Source organism: Ammospiza nelsoni, chromosome 5 (assembly GCF_027579445.1).
Source record: "Ammospiza nelsoni isolate bAmmNel1 chromosome 5, bAmmNel1.pri, whole genome shotgun sequence".
NCBI classification, from domain to species: Eukaryota; Metazoa; Chordata; class Aves; order Passeriformes; family Passerellidae; genus Ammospiza; species Ammospiza nelsoni.
In genome coordinates this window covers 53124263-53144859 of record NC_080637.1, presented here as the reverse complement: position 1 = coordinate 53144859, position 20597 = coordinate 53124263, and the positions used below count along the sequence as shown (strand labels likewise).

The window sequence follows — 20597 nt, the reverse complement described above, 5'->3', positions numbered from 1 at the left end:
TTTGTGACACTTACTCAGTGTGTACTGTAGAATTAATGCCATATTGAGTATGTAGAGAAAGAGATTGAGAGATCATTATTTAATAGTATTACCTTACTTAGACTTTGTATAGGAATAATACTTATTGAAGTTGGGTGGCAGTACTATGATGTTGAGTTTTCAGTGCCTTAGAATGAAGGAGGATGGTTGATTTGGAATTTATGCAAGTTTGAGAGGAAAATCAGAACTTGCAAAAATATGTGTTAAATAAGTATCTGTTCTTAAAACTACTTCTAGGTGCACTCTTTTTTAAAAAGCCCTTGAGCATTGTCCTTCAAAGAATGAGGCTTTGCTGCTCTGTTTTTTGTCAGCCTAGATTGCTAGTGATCTGACTCAGCAGATAAACTTCCTTTTATACAAGTTAGTACTGTCTGTGTTGAAGATGAAAAGGCAATCTCTGCTGGAAACTTGAATGTTTCACAGCTACTGAGCTCCAGATTGAAAGTAAAACCCTCATAAATCTTCAATTTGCTCATGTTTTGGGGTGGGTTTTTTTGGTGGGTTTTTTTTGGGGGGGTTTTTTTGGTGGGTTTTTTTGGGGGGGGCTTTTTTGGTGGGGTTTTTTTTTTTTGGGGGGGTTTTTTTTTTTTTTTTTTTGGTGGGGTTTTTTGGTGGTGTTTTGGTTTTGGGTTGGTTTTTTTTTGTTTGTTTTTGTTTGTTGGTTTTGTTCTGGGATTTTTTTAATATATAACAGGGGTTGTAAGTTAGAATCAAAGTGTTTGGAAGATTTTGATTTTTTGGTCTTCAGACCAGAATTCATTATCTGTCACACCATCCTTCAGTGTTCTTGGTGGTTCATAATGCCTCCAGGAATTTGAGTGTGTTTTTAAAACTGTAACTTGCTAGATTAACTTGAAGAACACAACTTCTGCATGTTTGGGGTGCCCTGAAACTCTTGAATTCTTCTCTTGGGATTCCTCACATAGTGTAAGGTGCTGTGCAAGTTGAGGTATTCAGACCAGGAATTTGAGTTCAGAATGTACTTTGTATGTTCCCTGTTTTCTGGAAGTTTGCAAAGCTTACCCAACTGTGATGTGATGAAGCAATTCTTCTGAAAACAGCAAATACCACTTGGAAGCCATGAGGCTCCAGCCATCCTTTGGGGATTTATTTTTCAAGAAGAATATGTAGCTTGCTGAGATGTTGACAAGTTTGTTTACAGGATAAAAGCCCGGTTATGAATTTTTTCTTTTTTGAGTTTGGCATTAAGGCATTTGCAATTGCATACTGAGCATTTTGTGAATGTTGCCAGGTAAGAAAGAGCTTCAATCAGAAATTCAGGAACTAATCCTGAAACGTTGGTGTCTTGAAGGTGTGCCATGCCCAGACTAACTTGTTGCACTGATTTCTTAAGGTCTTTGAAGAGCTGTTACTTGATGCAGATTGGAGTGTGAATGCTGGAAGCTGGATGTGGCTATCCTGTAGTTCGTTCTTTCAACAGTTTTTTCACTGCTACTGCCCGGTGGGATTCGGCAGAAGAACTGACCCAAATGGGGATTATATCAGGTAACTCAAAATCAGGAAATTGCTGTGGGTGTTGCTTAAACTGTTGAGCAGTTTTATACTTAACATGACCTTTTTACCCTTTTGTTATTTTTTTAAGACGTTATTTGCCGGTACTTAGAGGTTTCCCTGCAAAATACATCTATGATCCTTGGAATGCCCCAGAGAGCATCCAGAAGGCTGCAAAATGTATTATAGGAGTAAATTATCCCAAACCAATGGTAAACCATGCAGAGGCAAGCCGTCTGAATATTGAGAGGATGAAACAGATCTACCAGCAGCTTTCACGATACAGAGGACTGGGTATGATTATAGATTATTTGCTTTATTTATTTATTTAAAACTTCTCTCACCTTTTAGCAATTAATAATTTAGTCTCATAGCAGTGAGAATCAGGTCTAAGCTCAGGGTGGTGATCCAGGTTTGTATCCAAATAAATATTTTGTGTATCTGAGAAAGGAAAGAGTTTGAGGGGAGTGCCTCTCCAAATATTGCTTAGATTTTTTTTTCTTCTCTGAGTCTTTGGAAGAGTTTTTGTTAAACTGGGCCTTTTGTGCATTCTGATAAATTCTTGTACAGTTAAGTTTTAGTACCAGTGATAAGTAATTTAGTATGGTTCGTAACTTCAGTGATACTGTATTTGCATATGCAAATGCTGTTGCAGAAGTAGGCACCAACCCAGCCACTGGTGGATTCTTCCCCTTTGTTCTGAGAGTTAAACCAGGTGCACTGTACTGCTCAGGAAGGTGTGAGCAGTCAGTATGTTCAGATACTGGGTATTGAATCAGGATATGTTGCACTTAAACCCAGCATATTGGATATGTACAACTAAGGAGTATTGAAAAGTTATGCAGAATATGATGCAGAAAAAATTAAGTAAATGTGAACTAAAATTGTTTGGCAAGAAACAGAAGCAGGCAAGACAGAGAGGTCTTAAAAGTAAACCACTCAAGGTGAGGGTGGAGAATTGGCTGTCACAAGAAAAACAGAATGTTGCACTTGACTTTTTTTTTTTCTCTAGCTATCTTTATATATTTTGTCTTGGTTTTTAGGTCTTCTTGCAACTGTGCCTTCTAATCCAAATGGAAATGGAAATGGTGGCCTAATGGGCTATTCACCAGGAGAAAGCATTTCTGGTTGTGGTAGTACAGGAGGTCAGTGAAATTCTTTCAATACATAGAATTATTGAGACTGAACTACATGAACTTCTTTTATAATGCCCTTACCTTTTTGTATTATAAGAAAGAACTGCTTTCATAAGACAATTCTGAGTGCAAGTCACAAATGTTTTCAAATTTATTCACTGCTTGATAGTATTTGTATATAGACATTTTAAAATTATTTTTTAAATCTCAAATATTTTTCATCTGTGTTTTTCCCCCTCCAAAAATTACTTGTTAACTAGTATCAAACAATTTGATTTCAAAAGCATTTTAATATAATTTTGTCGTAGAAATGTATAAGCATCCTGATATTTATAATAAAAAGTGACTTGTGAACTTTCAAGTGAGAATTATTAACTTGTAAAGCTTTCTAATGCTGGCATTAGATTGCTTACTGGAATTTATTTATTTCTATCAAATTTATTTATTTATTTTATTTATTTCTACTAAGAAAAAATAAGAACAGTATTAAGATTCTATTAACCCATGGTGTGTCTTAAATACTATATACACCCTAGACTCTTCAATGTAAAAGGATACAGCAGAAATGGAAATGTACTGGTTTTATATTCTTCATAGGCTTTTGTCAAGGTTAGAAGCAGATTGTGAAGGAAGATGGATCTTATTATTCTTAACCAGTATAGTTCTCTTACAGATTTAAAATACAAACTCCTTAAAGCAGCATGCCTGAGCTTTTATTTCTTGTAAGTTTAGGACATGTCTAAGAAAAGAGAGGTTTATTTGTAAAAAAATTAATATTATGTGCACTCTTTTCTCTTTAAAATGCATTCATATATAGATGTGCTTATACTTTTCACATCAGAAATTTATTCCTTTTGTAGGAGGTTCAGTGAATTTGGAAAGACAAAAACCTTTAGAGCTTTGGACCTGTAATGAGGGGGTTTGGAAAAAAAAAGTTTAAAACCCACAATAAAAAGCCTATGTCTTGGAGAGGGGGGTAAACCCCCCACATTTTAAATCCCAAAGCTGGAGTTTTACCTTCTGTTATGATTAAGTCTTCTCCCTGCCTCTCCAGGAGCTCAGCTGGGAACTGGTGATGGTCATTCTGTTGTTCAGTCATGTGCCCTGGGAGACTCTCATACAGGAACAAGTGGAATTCAGCAGCAAGGTATTATGGCAGTGCCTGTCTGTAGAGGATCTCCAAATCCTTGCAACTATGGAAAACCAGACAAAACATCAAAGTAGCATGGATAGATTTGGGGTGACAGCTGCTGTCTACAACATGAACTGACCTTGTTTCTGTTCTTGAAACATAGAAATTATTTCTTAGAGTGAACTTGCTTGTCCTGTCATTTTTATCTCTTAAAGTGCTCATCTAGGGCAGTATTTGTATGTTTTGAGTGGGAGGGATCACAAATGTGACTAAAAATAAATAAATAAACATTATCCTAGGCTACTTTAAAAGAAACTGAAAACCAGAAGTTTACCTTGTGTATTGGATATCAAAATTTGTGTTATCTCTTCCCTGATTTCACTACCACTCTTTCCATATACAATTAATTTCCGCAGTTTTGTGTGGATAGTCTCTTATTGTGGAAGCAAATTTTTCTTACTTTAACTATACAGAACCTTAAGCTGTGGTTTGTGATAGATCCAAGTTGCAATGAAATTTAACCCAACTGTTTGTTTCTTTGCAGTCTTAACAGAGGTGGTGTGTTTACTGATCAGAAAAGGCTGTAATCTGTCTTTTGTTTAAGCACCCAGAACGTAACTGGAACACCGCAACTGTTCAGAACAAGAAACCTTGCAACTGCTTCTGCTGATTGCACTATTCACGCAGAACACTCAGTTTCAAGGTTGCCAGTAGATAGTTTACATGGATCAGAAGAAAGTTCTAATCTTTCTTTTAACTTACTTGCTTTTTTTGTTTTTCCATAATTAAGTTATGCCAGGGATTCATTCGCGTTGCTGTAACAAAATAATAAAAAGGACTTGGCAGAAGTAAAATTTTAATTTAAAATTTAATTTAAAATTTAAAATTTATAACAACGTATAATTAAAGTGTTTGGGTATACAAGCATTCTGCTTGTTGCAAATATAACGCATAAATATGTAGGCACTAAATGTTCACTCTGCAGATATAAGTGCATATATGTTTAACTGCTGTAGACTACCATGAGGCTTACTTTTCTTTTGCATAAGAACTCTTCTGCATTCAGGATAGTTTCTGGCAGGATTTTTCTTGACGATGGAAAATAAATCAATTGGCTCCTTTTTGTTGTTGTACAGAACGTAATTTTACACTTGCTTGCAGCTCTAAATTTTATGTAGTATAATAAATATCTACTGTATCTGAACAGGTTACTGTCAAGCAAGTAGTATCTTACACTATGCTCATGGAGACAATCAGCAATCACACTTATTGCAAGCAGGTAATTTAAACAATAATGAAAAGAAAAAAAACCCACATCTTTTCTTGGATATATAAGGGTGCAATAGACTCTTAATGTAAACACTGATTTTAAATTATCAGGAAGAACCGCCCTTGGTACTGGCATTAGTGCAGGGAAACGCCCAAATCCAGAAGAAGAAACTCAGAGCGTTGGACCAAAAGTCCAGCGACAGAGCACAAATTAAACTGGTAAGATCTGAGGCACCTTCAAGTTATCAAAGTTCTGTACAAGTTTTGTGTCTGTGATAACATTCATGTCACTGTAATGCAAAGGATCCTCAGCTATTGCTGTGGGATATTTCTTTTCTGGGGACTGTACAAACAGACAGTATGAAATTCTGGCTGGAAGAGTTCTTGAAGTATGAGATAGAAAGTAGTTGCAAAAATAAAGCCAGACTGAAGATTATCAGACACAGATTCAGGTGATAATGAAAGGAAGATGGATAAACTGTCACTTTAATACATTAGCAGAGCTGCTTAAGTAGCTTCAGTTACTCTCTGTTCCCACATCTCACCTTAAGCTGTGCCAGTAGCATTGTTTATATGAATGTATGGTGACCTGAATCAGGAGACTAAGACAACTTAAAAGTAAGAGCTCAGGGCCTGATTAGTTTAGATATATAAGTGGACTAAGCAGTACATGTTTTAGACAAATACTGCCAAAAACCTGCAAAATGCTGATGTGGTTCTTGAGTGTGAAGATGAAGGGACAAATAAGATTTGAGGACATGAGCCTTTGTCATTGGTCTGTAATTGAAGCAGGTTACTCAGAGTGCCCAAGTCTGTCAAGCTGGGGTGAAAAAGACTTGAATTTGGAGAAGATATTGTAGATGGATACACACAAACAGGTGTGAAAATTTGGAGAGAGAAGCAGAAAACTGGAGAAGGAGTTTTGTATGTGTAAAATCATCAACATAGAGAAGATAAATCAATTGTGGTTTTTAGATAAAGTTGGGAACAGGATAGAGGAAAGAGAAGGCCAAAATTGTTATACCTCTTCCCCCAGTAAGCTTGATTTGAAAGGAACAAGGAAGATGACCTGAAAAGAGTTAAGACTAAATTAAATCAAAGAGTAAGTACTAAGAAGGGAAGCCAAATAATGGAGGACTGTCTGAAATAAGAGGGGACAGGACAGGATTTCAAGTCTGGGAGTGTGGCTGCAAAGGTTAGAAGTGATTGAGATGTTTAAAAAAAAAATATCTAAGTGGAGCATTGGTCAATTATGAAATTTGAAGAATAAGTAAAAATAGCACAACAAGCGAGATAAAAGCTCATGGAGAGACATTGTTGGAACTGGAAAACAGGGATTCCATACAACAGGTGTAGGAGATACATTCATCATCTCTAGAGATAAAAGGGAAATCCAGTCTACTTCATTTGGTTTTGATAGCAAGATCTAATTTTGCTTGTTATACAGTGGCAGCACTTAGTCGAAGTTATGCAGTGCATTTGGAACAATTGTGTTGTACTGATGTGATTCAGTGCAGAACCACAGCATTGTTTCCATAATGCTGTCAATTGAGGAAGGGAGCTGAGATCTTAGTGAGTGATCCGTCTATTTTCTCACATACTGGAAGCACTATAAACTGCTTCTGTGTTCTCAAACTGATTTTTGTTAATTGGATGGGCTTTAGTGGAACATAATTCCAACAGAGTCTGTGTTTCAGTAGCTGTGTAATCCTTAGTATGTGTAGATTCATTCAGCATCCATGTTTTGTATTGCAGAATTCCTTAGGTGCTCGTGTCTGTGTAGAAGAAGTACCTGCAGAGCGAACGTCTGGTTCCTGTCTAAGTTCTTTTTCAATTGAGAGACAGGTTGGAGGGGTTTTTAGTTTGACAGAGAAGATTATTTGGTTAGGGGTGTTCAAAGCATGCTGCAAAAGCATTATAGTCAATACAAACATCAGCCAAGATCACACTCAAAAACACTGCTGGCAAAAGGTTGTGCACTTCTGAATAGCACTCAAGTACAGAGTACAGAGGCTTTTGTTGGGTTTCTCTTATTTTGTTTCTTCTCATGTTAGCTTCTAAGGTGAGAAATAAGAATTCTGAGTATTTGGGCCAATACAGATTGGGACAGGGCTTCCTGCATTGAGAAGGGGGGAAACAATATTGGTCCCTTGAATTCTGTCTTCAAAGACTCACATCAAACTGCTTAAGAATTTTTTTTTCTTTTTTCTTGCAGCTTGATTGGAAGAGAAGTTTGCCACTCAAAGAACACATGGGACAAAATTCCTGCTACTCTGTATTGGAGCTAAAGTGTTGTGAGAGTTCATGTTCTAAAAGTACATACTTTTTCATAAATTATTTTCAATTATTCTTAGTTGTTGTAAACAAGTCCAATTTTTGGAATGCATTATTTCTAACTGGCATTTCTATGGTTTTTAACTTTTTAATGACTCTTTCACAAAGGGCAAATTGAGTTTTGTATATAAAGTATTTGGTGAAGAATTTGCTAACTTATTGTAAATATAAATATTCATGATTAGTGATAGACCCATCAATATATTTTTGATAATCTTTCATGTATATGGTAGTAGGAAAAGCTATAGTGCTGTTCTAAAAAACAGATGAAAATAGAAAGTTTGGAAGTTTTTAAATCATTATTATTTTTAGATTCCATACTTGAGCTCTGTATGATCAATTTCATATTTTCATAATGTAAGTGCTTAGGACTGTGTTTAATCAAATACAGTAGAGTTGTAACCGTAATTAATCACATTTGTACATAAAACACATGCCAATTTTAGTCGAGTTGTAAAATTTTCATGTATATGTCCAGTCCTTGTATTTCTCAGTTGCCTTGTTCAGTAATGACATACCTTGTTAATAAAAGAAAATTGTATATATAGATACATATGTTTGTCTTCTGTGTCGTTTATTGCTCCTGCTTGTATTTTCAAACAGGACCATTTCAGGAAAGAAGATAAATACTCTTTTTAGACTTAATCTGGAAGTCTCAAACAATTAACTATATTGCCTTTTCCTTTGAAGTTTCATGATACTGAAGCAAAACAATATTCAAATTATCCAGGCCTTTTTCTCAAAATTGGATATATGTACTTTGACCATTAAATTTTTTTATCAATGTATTTACTAAGTGTTTCTTCACAATCTAGGTGTTTGGGTTGGTTTTTTTTCCTGCTGTAATGGCAATTTGCTTGATAAATGCAGTCTGTCCTACAATGCATTAATTTGCTGCTTTTGGGGGATGTTGATTTCAGACTTGCTTAAATGCTCAGTCAATACTGTCTCAAATTTTTAGAGAAGTTGTATCTAAGTGTTTTCTCAGAGCATTAAGATCTCTGAAGAAGCAATATGAATTTGCATATGACTAGGTTAGTTTCCTACTTGACGGGGAGCCCAAATTAAAATCCTAGAATATCCTGAGTTGGAAGGGACCCAGAAGGATCATGAATCTGACTTCTGGCCTTGCACAGCACCATCCCCAAGAATCTCAGGCACCGTGTACCTGAGTGTTGTCCAAATGCTTCTTGAACTCTGTCAGGTGTGGTGCTGTGACCACTCCTCTGAAGAGACTGTTCCAGTGCCCAACCATCCTCTGGAGAAAAACCTTTTCCTAATGTCCAACCTAAACCTCTCCTGACACAACTTAAGGCCAGTACCCCAGGTTCTGTCACTGGTCACCACAGAGATCAGTGTGTGCCCCTCCTCTTTATTCCCATGAGGAAGTTGCAGACTGCAATGAGGTTTCCTCTCAGTCTCCTTGAGGCTGAACAGACCAAGTAACCTCAGCTACTCCTCATATAGCTTCCCCTCCAGACCCCTCACCATCCTTGCTGCCACCCTTTGGGGTCTCTGAGAGCTTTTGATCCTTCTTATATTGGCTCCCAAGCCTGGCCCCAGCCCTGGAGGTGAGGCAGAGCAGAGCAGGACAATCCCTCCCTGGCCTGGCTGGCTGTGCTGGGCCTGCTGCCCCCCAGCACAGGGCTGGCCCTCCTGGCTGCCAGGGCACTGCTGGCTCACGTTCAACTTGCCATGAACCAGGACCCTCAGGGCCCTTTCCACGGCACTGCTCTCCAGCATCATATTTCCCAGTCTGTCTGTACATCGAGGGTTGCCCCATCCCAGGTGCAGAATCCAGCACTTGTCTTTGTTACACTTCATGCAGTTGGTATTAATTATTAATTAATTCTAAAGTGAGAGGAGTTAATTATCTTGTTCTTGGTATTACATTGGTGACTTCTAGACAGTGGGCGCTTCTGTGTGTTGGTTTAAAATTCAGATTTGATTTTTGCAACAATATATGCAGCAGGGCTCTTGTGGCAGAATAAATTACCATAGTACTAGATTTTAAATTGTAGTTGTTAATGTAAATATCTCTGCATACTGATTTGTATACAATAGCAAAATCAAAAGCATTACTAAGAAAATAGAGGCATGTCTGCTGTCTTGAGACAGAGAATGTTTGAAATTGATGAAAAAACTGAATGGTGAGACTAGAGAAGCAGATGCTATTTTCCACAGATCAGTCCAAATAAAATGGAGGGGTTCCCTAGGGACGTACATAATAAGGAAAATAAGCAATTCTCTTTTTTTGTTTAAGTATTCTGAAAACAGAAAAAAAAAATATAGGCCTAGACAGCCTTAAGACATGTTTTATTCTGTCAAGATAATGCTGAATTTTTCTGCTAACCTTATATTAAAATACCATACCATCTAAATTAAATATTCCACCTAGTTTTTCTGAATGATTAAGCTATGAAACTCCCACAGAGAAACTTCATCAAGGTAAGAACATCTGCTGAAATACTACCTTCTCCCAACCAGTCTGGAAATTCAATAGATGAAAGAAGAAATTTCCCAAGGAGTTTATTTTTATGGTAAGTTAATTTCCCCCTTCTTAAGTGCTGAAAAGAGTATTCCTCTTCTTGGTGTAGGCAAATCCTTGGATTTGCAAAGGAAAATTTGTGGAGCTGCTGTTTGACTTGTATGCTGGCTTGGAGTTCTGGTCAGGACTGTGGTGGAAAAAACAGTCTGTGATTAGTTCAGTGTGAGAGAGGGGACAAGTTGCCTTCAGATTAGCAGTAGCCTCATAAAAGCTCTTTGCCTCATATTCTTCTCCTCCAATCTAAGTACTCTGACCACAAAAATAAATTTTAAAAAAGGTGAAGGCTTTGTCTGCACGTTAAAAAATTACTAAAACCAATATAACATAAGGTTTTTCTCCCCACAGCCCCACTACCCTCTTGTGATTTTTCGAGGGGTTGGGCATGTGCCATAAATCCCGTATGGAATGAGGGCCAGGCTATTTGTTGCTTATTAGATCTCTCCTCCAGAAATGGAGCTTCAAACATTCCTCAAGAAAGTTCTGTTCCCAAGGGACTTAGCTGGCCCTTCCCTGAGCTGGTAGGAGATGGGGAGAGGAGAGTTTTTTGAAAACCAAAAAATGTACTCTGGAAGCATACAGGAACAACTTTACGGGATCTTTGGGATGAAAAAATAGTTTTAAGTGCCTTCAAGCATTCAGAACCTGAGCGTTTGCAAAGGAACTTTGTGTGACCCACCGCGTACTGGAGCTACCTGCTTGCAGAGGTTTTTGAAAAGAGGGGAACAAAAGGAGTTGAAAGACAAAACCCTTGAGGTTCGCGGCGTGTGTTGGTGCCGGCGCTGGCTGGGGCAGGGTTAGTGTCTCTGCTGTCGGAGTCCCTGGCTCGGAGCCGGGCCGGATCCGGGCCGCCAGCCCGGCTGGGTTGTGGCGGAGCGGCGCCGGGCCTGCAGGGGGCGCTGCGGGCGCGGCCCTGAGGCAGGGCACGGCGCGGGGCCTGCTGCTCGGCACCCGAGCCTTCTGGGAAACGGGACCCCGGAGTGGGGAAAATACCTGGGAATTAGGGAATGGCTGCACAATAGCTACCCTGTGCTTCCCGGTCACAAACCAAACCTCGTCTGTCACTCTGAAAGTTGCTTTTCAGGAACACTGCCCTGTGTGCTTGCCTGCACGGGCATAGATTCTGTTTTTCAAATGCACTTTGAGTAGAGGTTGTTTCCAAAAGCCAGTTTTAAAGATTGTCGATATTTTACCTATTTGAAATGTTTACTGGGCTGTTGCCAGGGAGCCTTTTCGGAGCAGAGGATGGAGCCAGGACACCTGAGATCCAGGTTCTTGTCTGCTCCATCGCAGAGCTGCCAACCAGACTCAGGTAAAGCCCTCCCCATTCCCAAAGCCTTCGTGCCCAGGCTCTTGCTGGCAGCCGTCGTGTTTTGCATTAGATTAGATTAGATTAGATTAGATTAGATTAGATTAGATTAGATTAGATTAGATTAGATTCAGCAGGCTGCAAAGAGAGCCTCCTTTCTCTTTGGGCTCCCTATTTCCAATAGAAAGTGTTCTTTAGGCAAGAATTACTGCCTTTAAAGGACTAAGCAAACGAAATTCTCACACTCTTGCTACCTCAGCTTTCAACTTGAATGCTTATTGCAGCTTTTCCCCCCAGAAATTTAAAGTTTCAAAAGTGGTGAACATTTCTGGGTAGAGGGGAAAATTGAACCAGAAAGCATAGGGAAATTTAAAGCAGACATAGAGAAATAATTTTAATGTTGATTTCAAGGGATCTAAGCTCCTGCTTGTGAGTAGTGTGCACTGCAAATGCAAAATCATTTCAATATTACACTAAAGAATGCAAATACAGTTGATTTCAATATTTTTTTAGAAATTTGCCTGCAGAACAGAAAGACAAAAGAGGCATAAAAGAAATGGAAAAGAGACCCAAAAGGGGATTCTTTCTTTGGGATGCTGTTGGTTTGCTTGCTTGCAAGAGGTTTTAGTGCAAATTTCAAAATCCAAAACTCTTAAAGATAAACTGCAAAATGCCAAAGTGCAGCCAATGTGCAGGATTGCATCCAAGAATCTGTGGTTAGTGGAAGCTTGTGCACCTAATACAAGGTAAATTATACTTTTCTCTGTTTTTCTTACTCCTGCTAATTACACAAAACACAAGAAAATAATCTTATTAGCTATGATTATTCTGACTGGAAGTAACCAATAAGCACATTAGTTAATAATAAGAACAATTTATAAGCAGCAATTGCAGAGAGGGAGAATTTCTTCAGGTCTGTTTGGCTTTCTAGAGCTTCAGACCATGTGGTCATCACAAGGTCTTTAATTATCTGGACCATACTTTTTTCTCAAACGCCTTTTACCCTGACCAAGCTAGGATTTTTTTTAAGCAAAGTCATCTTTACCTGATCGTGGTGGAAACACATCCTTGTTCTGAGGAATGGCTTGCACCAAAAAACATCAATGATATTGCATTCAGGCTTCAGAGTGGCTGCTACACACCTGAGAACAGGGGATTTCAAGAGAGCTTGGCAAATGGATGGAAGGAAGATGATGGAACTAGGGAAGGATTTTTGCAGAAGCCTTAGGGAGGGAAGAAGGAAAATTAAAGGGATGGTGCAAGGAAAGTTGCCAGCTGAAGGACAGAAAGAAAAAACAAGTAAGAAATTAAGGTCCATGGGTAGATATGGATACATTTAGCATCCATTATGTCTTGGCTAACTGGATAACTGTTCTGTTACAACATAAACCTTTCTTTTAAAAGGGTGAAGAAAGGGAGGAAATAATCCTTGCAGGTATTTTAGGTGCTACACAATGTTATAATTTTCTGAAATACTTGCATTGCGTAGGGTTTGTTTCCAAGTGCTTGTGGGTTTTTATGGATTTGGTCCCAGTTCTACTGCCAGCCCCCCCAGGAAAGAAGAGTTCTGGGGTAGCACACTGGGCTTTTGTCCCTCCTGCAGGGCAGCTGCCCCGGCTGCTTCAGCATCCCTCTCGTGCACTCAGCAGAGCTTGCCTGAGACTTGAGGGACTGTCTTGCCTCATGCAAAATGTTTGCATATGTGTATTTTTTTTGTAATTAGCACAGTCAGGCCTTGATTTTATTTGTGACCTCAAATGCTACTAATTACAGCACTTACTGATGAGGGGATCCCTCCTCTGCTGTGGCTCCTGTTGCTAGACTTCTGCCTGAGAAGCTGGAGCTCATCTGAGGCTTTTTCTCTACGTGTGTTGCGGGTGAAAAAGCTGGAATTTTTGATGCTTGTAGAGGCTGTGGTGTTGTGTGATTTTGGCAGAGTTCAATATAAATACATTATGCAGCTCCTGAGTAGCAAGGGGAGCACTGAGGTGGCTGTGCAGCAAAAGCCACTTACAGGGCAGAAACACCTTGTAGTCGCTCAGAGTAATTTGGCTTCCAAGAATGGTTCTTAATTCTCCCTGTGGTTCTCCTCTATGCCCCTCCGTGGCCCAGGTCACCATAGGGAGAATCAAGAACCATTCCTTGTTTTCTTGTAGCTGCCTGGTCTTGAGCAAACAGCAGCTTGCTGGGAGACACCTTCCATTAACAGGGTACTTAGCGGGCTCCAGACAAGACTTAGAAGCCTGTAAATGGTCCCACTTTGGAAAGCACTGGTATAATCCTCTGGTTTAATATCAAAAGTGTAACACAAGTATGTAAAAAACCCAAATCAACTCACAACTGGTAATGGCAGAATCACCTTAGTGCAAATTTGAAGGTACTATCCAAAACATTTATTATAGTTTTACCATCCATACCATAAAATATCACCCAAAGTAATGAGGCCCGTAGATGGAAAAAAAGTTACTGAAATGTAATCTTTATGAATGTGTAGTACTTGTACTGTGAGGCACTTTGTCATGTACTTACAGGCCTGATCAAACCTGTGTTTGTGGATCCAGATAAAGAATTATGCAATTTTAAGCCCCTGAAATCAGCACTGCTTGATGATCTCTCATTTAAATCACAGTTTACAAACACCAAAAAAAAAATCCTGGGCTGGTTTTCAGGCTACATGTGTACATCCTTTGGAATTGGTGGGCTGGGAGAATGTGCACTGGTGAAAGAAGTCACTCTCCTCTTACTGCTATTGTTAACATATATGAAAATCCTGACAGAAATGAAGCCATGGGAGATGGGAATACACTAAAACTTTCAAATTTGAAAATGACCTGACATCAGGATCTAAATCAGATTTCGATGGTTTCTAAATAATTGATGACAGCCAAATGTAGTCAGAGTCTCAGTTTTGAGCGAACAATTTCTCATCTGACACTGATAGGCACGCAGCCTCTTTCACACAGGTGCCTTGGGTATGTAGCTCCCACCCAAATTCAATCCAGTAGTCTTTACATGGGCCTCTGCTGACACAGTGAGCGTTAACAATGTCCCCACAAGCAGGATAGCAATAAAATACACAGGAATGTGAGTTTTCTGTGAAGTCTGTGTCCCATGATGTGAGCAGAGCCTGGAGAGCCTGGAGCCTCTCCTCTGGCTGCCCTAGCAAGTGCTCCAAGTTTAGACACAGTTGTCTGCAGGCAGAGCCAAGCCTCAGTCTGTAGCCATTTTGCATTGTTTGGTGGTGCTGTTACGAGTTAGTGTGATTTATGTTTTACTATCGCTCCTGCGAGAGCTGGCATCATTATATGGAGCATATTTACAATGGAAAGAGATTCCTGTGGCTTCGCTGAGGTGGTGGTGGATTCTATTTCCCATGTAACTATTTTTATCAGATGATCTGGGGTGAGTTTCTATCTCTACAGCTATCATGACATGATGCAGTTTAATGTGGTAAATATTATGATCCATAAGTTTCTTTCAGCATCCAGTGCCTGAAAAAGGAAGCCTAGGCCCACCCCCACCCAAAGAAACCTTTCTAGTATGCAAGAGTACTCATTTTTCAAGCCAATCTCCTCTCCCAAGACAAGTATAAATGAATGGGTCCTTTTTTCTCCGATGCTAACTGCAGTCTGATGGTTGGGGCGTCTCCACTGGATGCTGGAGGCAGGCAAGGGCAGGATCTCTTCCCGCCCGAATCCTTGCCATGCTGTTTTATGATGAGAACTTGCTGGCTGAGTTTCCCTCCAAGCTCCTTCTCTAATTTTAATCTGCAGTTCTTGTGCCCATCTATACACAGCAGACTAGACTTTGCTGCTTCTAATTAAGAAGATAATTTCAAAATATCTCTTGAACCCTTGACCTTCAGAATTCCCTCAGATTACATCCCTCTGATCTAGGGAGAGCTCCCTCATGGGTTGCCACTCTTCATGCAAAAATAGGTAGGGTGGTGTAATTTGCAAATATTTATAAAGTTCTGTTCTGGTTAATGGAAACGACTGTTAATTGCTCATGATTTCAATCCAGACAGCTGGTCTGTTTTGGTGCACCGCTCCCACAGGAGAAGTTGGCTTTCTCCCTGCCTCAAACCCCCAAAGGCCTGATGGTTTGCATAGCATATTTTCTCTACAAGGTGTTCTCAGTAATACTTGATTGTGTAGTGAAGGTGACCACTGCTTGTTCCAGGCATTGAGACAGAGAAGAGACAATATGTAAAGCTTTTTGGCTTTGAAACTTTGGGAATGACTGCACTGGGAGCTGAATGAGCACGAAGAGAAGAGGAAGCAGAGCTGTCTGTTGGGATTCTGAGCAATGTTGTAGACCTTTTTAGGAGAGTGGATGTTGCAAAGCCTCTGAAATGATAATCTGAGGTTAGTAAGAATCCACCTTTGACTCAAAGCAACTCTCCAAAGGTCGGAATGGATATTCTTCACTGCTGCAGAGCACATTTCACCAGAAAATTATGCATGAGTAGAGGGATCCCTCTGGAGAGCTAGCAAGCAGGAATGGCATAGAAAGGGAGTAACAGGAAAGTTGTTAATACTTTTCCTGACAGACATGTAAGAGAGAGTATTGGGGACAACAATAAATCTGTAAGGCAATCAAAGACCAGGTAATTGTAAGAATATTGTGAACAACTTAAACACAGCAAAGAACAAAAAGAAGGAAAGAAATCTTCTCTATACACACATATATATGAGTGTGTGTGTATGGCTTTGTATATAACAGGAACAGAAGATCAGTAAAAGCAGCAGTGCTTTTGAAAGGAAGGATTGATGAGCTGGATATTGCTGTGGAATGAATGTCTCGTTACAGATAGCGAATGAAAAATGGTCTCTTAAAATGGGAAAAAAATTAGAAGGAACTGAACTAAAATCCAGGCAGCAAGGAAGTCAAAGCACCTTCATATAAGCAGAGAAACTACTCCAGCTGCATCTGTGGAACCACAGCACCCAGCAGTGGCCTCCTCCTGCTCCATGACCATCCCAGAGGGAGCAGCCTCTCCCACACAGCTGAGGCTTGGGCCCAGGAGGAATGTCTGAATTGGGCTGCAACACAGGAGAACGTGGGCTGTGGCATTCAACATGCAGGGTCTAGAAACCACAGAGCAGTTGCTTTCATTGCTTTGCTGGGGTTTCACTCCCAGACCTTTGCTGTATCTTAGGATAGGCAGGATGCAGCTGGAGGCAGTGTGTGATGGAATTTTTACAGAGGTAGTCAGTCATGCCTGGGTGACCAGGTGGCTTCTTTATGTAAGGACATTGTTTTGCAAGCAGGGTGAACCAGGAGGGCTCAGTCTCTCCACGCCAGGGCTTTACCAACCCTGCCTGGCCAGCGAGCCTGGCAGCTCCCAGCCCTCAGCTGTGTCTGGGCAAACAGGTAGTAATTAGGGCATGAGGAGTAATTCAAACCAAGCACAACCTAAGTAGTCTACAGCAGGAGCCAGCAGTGTGTACCTTTCAGTCAGTCAGTGAATGAGGCAATGTGCATATGCCAGACCCAAAGTCCCTGCAGCAAGAGTAGATGCCCAGTGGTTTGACTTTTGGTTATACACTCATGGCTGCACAAACTTTAGTGCATTGTGGTGCCTTAGGCACATGCTAAGTATGACATACATGATTTAAGTTACTTTTTGTTTCTAAGAACTGCTCATTTCGAGATGCATTTAGGAGACACACTGTAAGTTAAACAAAAAAAGTCTATCCCAGGAGGAGGGTTATGTCTAAAGGAAGCTGGGAAAAAACAGACAGATCAATGGTAATGTTGATAAGTTTTATTTGTAGCACACAGAAAAAATATGGAATGAAAATGCTTTAGATAGAAAAATAGTTTATTTAGATAATTATTACTAAAGTAAGAATTGTAATTGTAAACCCTATGCCTGTTTATATTTGATATATTATATAGGGTGAAATGTCCTCATTTAATTTTTAAAGAGTGGCTTCATGCACACGAATTGTGCCATCCACGCATTTAATTTTTTTTAATAAAAGAAGACTTTTGTAGCTAGTGGTTGTATTAATTAGGGAAAGATGGTCGGAGTCAGGGAAAGAAGCAAGTATGTCCATCTGCTATGTATGAAAATCATTGTGTTGTCCATTCCTCATTTATTACCGTCTCCCTGTCTTTAATGGCCAAAGCTAATGACTGCACAACTACAGAAAATACCAAGGAGACAGAGTACATCCAGTAAAACCCTCCAGCCAAACTGAAAGTCCCCATACGATCTACATTAATTGAAATCTCTACAGATGGGTTCCCTTAATTGTAGGAAATGGAATGCAATCCCTATAATTAATTCTCTTCTCAAAGGCTTTTCTCCCCTCAGCATCTGGAGGGAGCAGCAGTGGTTGTTTGGCACCTCGTGCTGGAGGGTGCAGCTGACTCTCCACTGCCCAGGGCCCCACACAGAACCTGGCTCATCTCTTCTCCCAGGCTCCTGCACAGCCCACCACGCTGCACTGAGAGCTTTCTGCCTGGCCATGCTCATAACACCGGCATCCACTGGCACAGTGCCTGTTTCTGCTCGCCTTGGAGGGAAATGTTAGTTCTGGAGGGCTGGAGGGTGAGCAACTCTTCTGTGCTGCAGCACAGGCAGAAATGTCAAGATGTGGAGAAAGTGTTATTGAGGCACAGCCACAGAAAGCTTGCTGTTCCCCTTGGAGCAGCACTTGATCTTGGGGCAGACCTTGCCTTATGACAGGTTTGTGGATCATGTCTGCAGTACACAAGGAATGTCAGCCAATCCTGTGAGAATTTCTGCCTCTGTTTCCTGAGCTTATTGTTTCTTCTAGCGCAGCTCTGTGTTGCATTTTCTCTCTGCTCTGTAATGAAAAGACTTTGTCCAAATCTTCAGATCTCTGTCCTGGTTACTACCTCTTTCTCCTCTTCCATCCCACTATCCTCTAGTTATCACCCTCCTTTGCATGTTCCACGTCCTATAATCATCTTAGTCTTCTTACTCAGAAAATTGTTTTCCCTCCATTAGCTGATCCACTATCCAGCACTGAATTCTATCTACTGTTCTGCCTTTCTTCTTTCATCTCCTTGAGTCAGTGTGCCAAGGCAGGGCAAAATGCCTTCTCCCCGTGGTAGCTGTAAAACTGTGAGTCTCGTTTTTCTCTTTTCCTTTCTGTTTCAGTGTGAGGCTCTGTGGTGCAGTGAAAAAAATATTCCCCAGAAGTGTAAGGTGGTGCCAGGCAAACTGAAAATTGTGTGCTCTGGCTTCAGGCTGCCCAGCATCCCTGGTCTTCAGGGACACCTTGTTTGTACTGCTGGTGGTAACACAGACCAAGGCATTGGGCATGGAGAGGCCCTGGTCCTTAAGGGAGGAGCAGTAAGTACTACCAGGAGCAGCTGCTGCAGAAAGCACTTGCCCAAATGCCTTAGCTAAGGGTTGAATCATCATGGCTGGTGTTAAATGTACTTGTGCTCTGCCACAGGGTGAGCCACATGTGAGGAAGAAGCGATGGCACCTAGCATGTTGTGGTTTTCAGCACAAAAGAAATGTATTTCTGGCCACTTAACAACTCACCTGAGGAAATCTGCCACATTTGGGGGCAGCTAGAGGATACCATCTAGATAGAGTTAGTATGGTAGGATGATTCCAGGGGACCTGGGGGCCTAGAAGTAAAGCAAATACTTGGGGTCACTCAAATAGATTTTAGCCCTTCCTAATATCACTGTGGAACTTGGAGGATTTACAGCTCTCCTGAATACAGGGCAGCTCAGGGAGCTACTTTCTGCCCGCTACGACTACCATTGGTTCTCGTGTCTTGTCTTAGAGGAGCTTCCACACAAATCCTTTTCTTGGGGCTCCCAAGTGTGTCAAAGCTGTTCTTGTGGGAATGTGGGACCAGCTGCAAACCTGATGTGCATGGTGGCTGCAAAGGCTCCCTCAGCAAGTTGCAGCTCCTGCACAAGAAAGGTGTGGAGTGCAGAGGGCTGCCTTCCCCACTGCCAAAATGACAAGATAAAGGCCTCTCCTGGAAGTTCAGAGCACATCTAGCTCACAAGTGTCACAGACAAACAATCCAAGAGAAGACATGGTCACACATGAACCTGAGGTAGGTGCTGTGAAATGACCTGGTGTCTTGCCCATGGACTTGACTAGGGAAATGTATGTCACGTAACATGGGCTCTCCAGGCCAGTCCTGACCAGGGGCAGCACATTCCAAAGGGAAGAATATGTACACAGTGGAAGGGCAATATAAAAAAAGCCATCAGATTTCCCTTTTTGCTGCTCAGTATTTATTTTACTGCAGTGTGTAAGTACCCACGCTGTACAAATCACCAAATCACTTGTGCTGAAAGTATTTCCATGTTATGCAGCACAGCACTGTATAAGGCAGAGGTTTTACTGCTGCTCCCCATGCAAGAAAGCCAGTCACTGAAATACTGATGCTCATTTGCCTTTGCTTTGGTCTGCAGCAGCTTTGTCAGAGTTTTCAATCTATGGCACCTGGGTTTTTTCCTGATATTTGGGCTGAGTTAGTTTAGGAGCCCAAGTCTACTTTTAATCAGTGTTTTATAAAACAGGGGTTTTTTTCCTTGGAAATAAGTCAAGCATTGGTATCCCTGAAGTTGCTTGCTCCCTGAGATGAGCTGTCAGCTGCTGTCAAACACTGGGGTCTGCTGACTACTCTGCAGACAGTTTCAGGCATTAAAGAATTACACATTTTGATTTTTGTAGACAAACCAGACATGCTTCAAACTGCAAAGGTTCACCTTTAGAATGGCAGCACTTTTCTGAATTGAAGCAGGATTCCTGTGCATGTGCCCACATAAGGCACTAACATGCATCTCGGGAGCCTTTGCCCAGTTTTCTACATTCACATATTCAAGAGCAATTCAGTTCAGTTTTCAAAAATTATGGAGTCCTCAGACTACATCCTCAAAAATTACATAGCTACTGTAAAAGGCTTTCACTGAAAGTTAATTTTGAAAATGGGACGTGCTTGCCAAAATAAGAAAAAGTAAGCATATTTACACCTTGTAAAGCCATAGGACATCATGCAGTGCTGCCATACAGGGCCCCAAGATGTCCCTTTGTCGCACTCATTGAAGATGGTGCTCTTGTGCATAGCATTTACTTTCTGCTATACCCTCATCTACTATGGAGTGGCTGTACCTGGTCCTTCTCTTTGAGAGCACAGAGGAAGAGCAGTCCAGTCTGAACCATGCTTGTGAATGCAGTGTTCTCAGCAGAATGAGTTCATTCACCAGGCAGAGGGGTTTGTAGAAAAGCATGTGGGTGCAGCAGAACATTTGTATGATTTACTAGAGACAAATCTAAGCATGGGTTTAAGGGCATTGCTGGGTTAC

At 40.7% G+C, this 20597-nt stretch overlaps 1 protein-coding gene across 4 annotated transcripts in view; it reads left to right on the top strand.

Moving 5' to 3' along the window:
• The window catches only part of CRY1 (cryptochrome circadian regulator 1), a 38773-nt gene extending 30798 nt beyond the window's left edge, over positions 1 to 7975 (top strand). The window contains exons 8-15 of one of the 4 annotated variants that reach the window (XR_009418465.1): positions 1394 to 1545; positions 1643 to 1845; positions 2595 to 2696; positions 3742 to 3834; positions 4364 to 4522; positions 5027 to 5098; positions 5200 to 5307; positions 7304 to 7975. Coding sequence is in view for 2 of the 4 variants with exons in the window: in XM_059471837.1 (XP_059327820.1) it covers positions 1394 to 1545; positions 1643 to 1845; positions 2595 to 2696; positions 3742 to 3834; positions 5027 to 5098; positions 5200 to 5303 (726 nt within the window). In the remaining 2 variants the exon portion in view is untranslated. Of the gene's footprint in view, positions 1 to 1393; positions 1546 to 1642; positions 1846 to 2594; positions 2697 to 3741; positions 3835 to 4363; positions 5099 to 5199; positions 5308 to 7303 lie in introns of all 4 variants that reach the window. The other 3 variants (XR_009418464.1, XM_059471837.1, XM_059471838.1) reach the window with 3 other exon arrangements.
• Positions 7976 to 20597: the final 12622 nt, after the last annotated feature.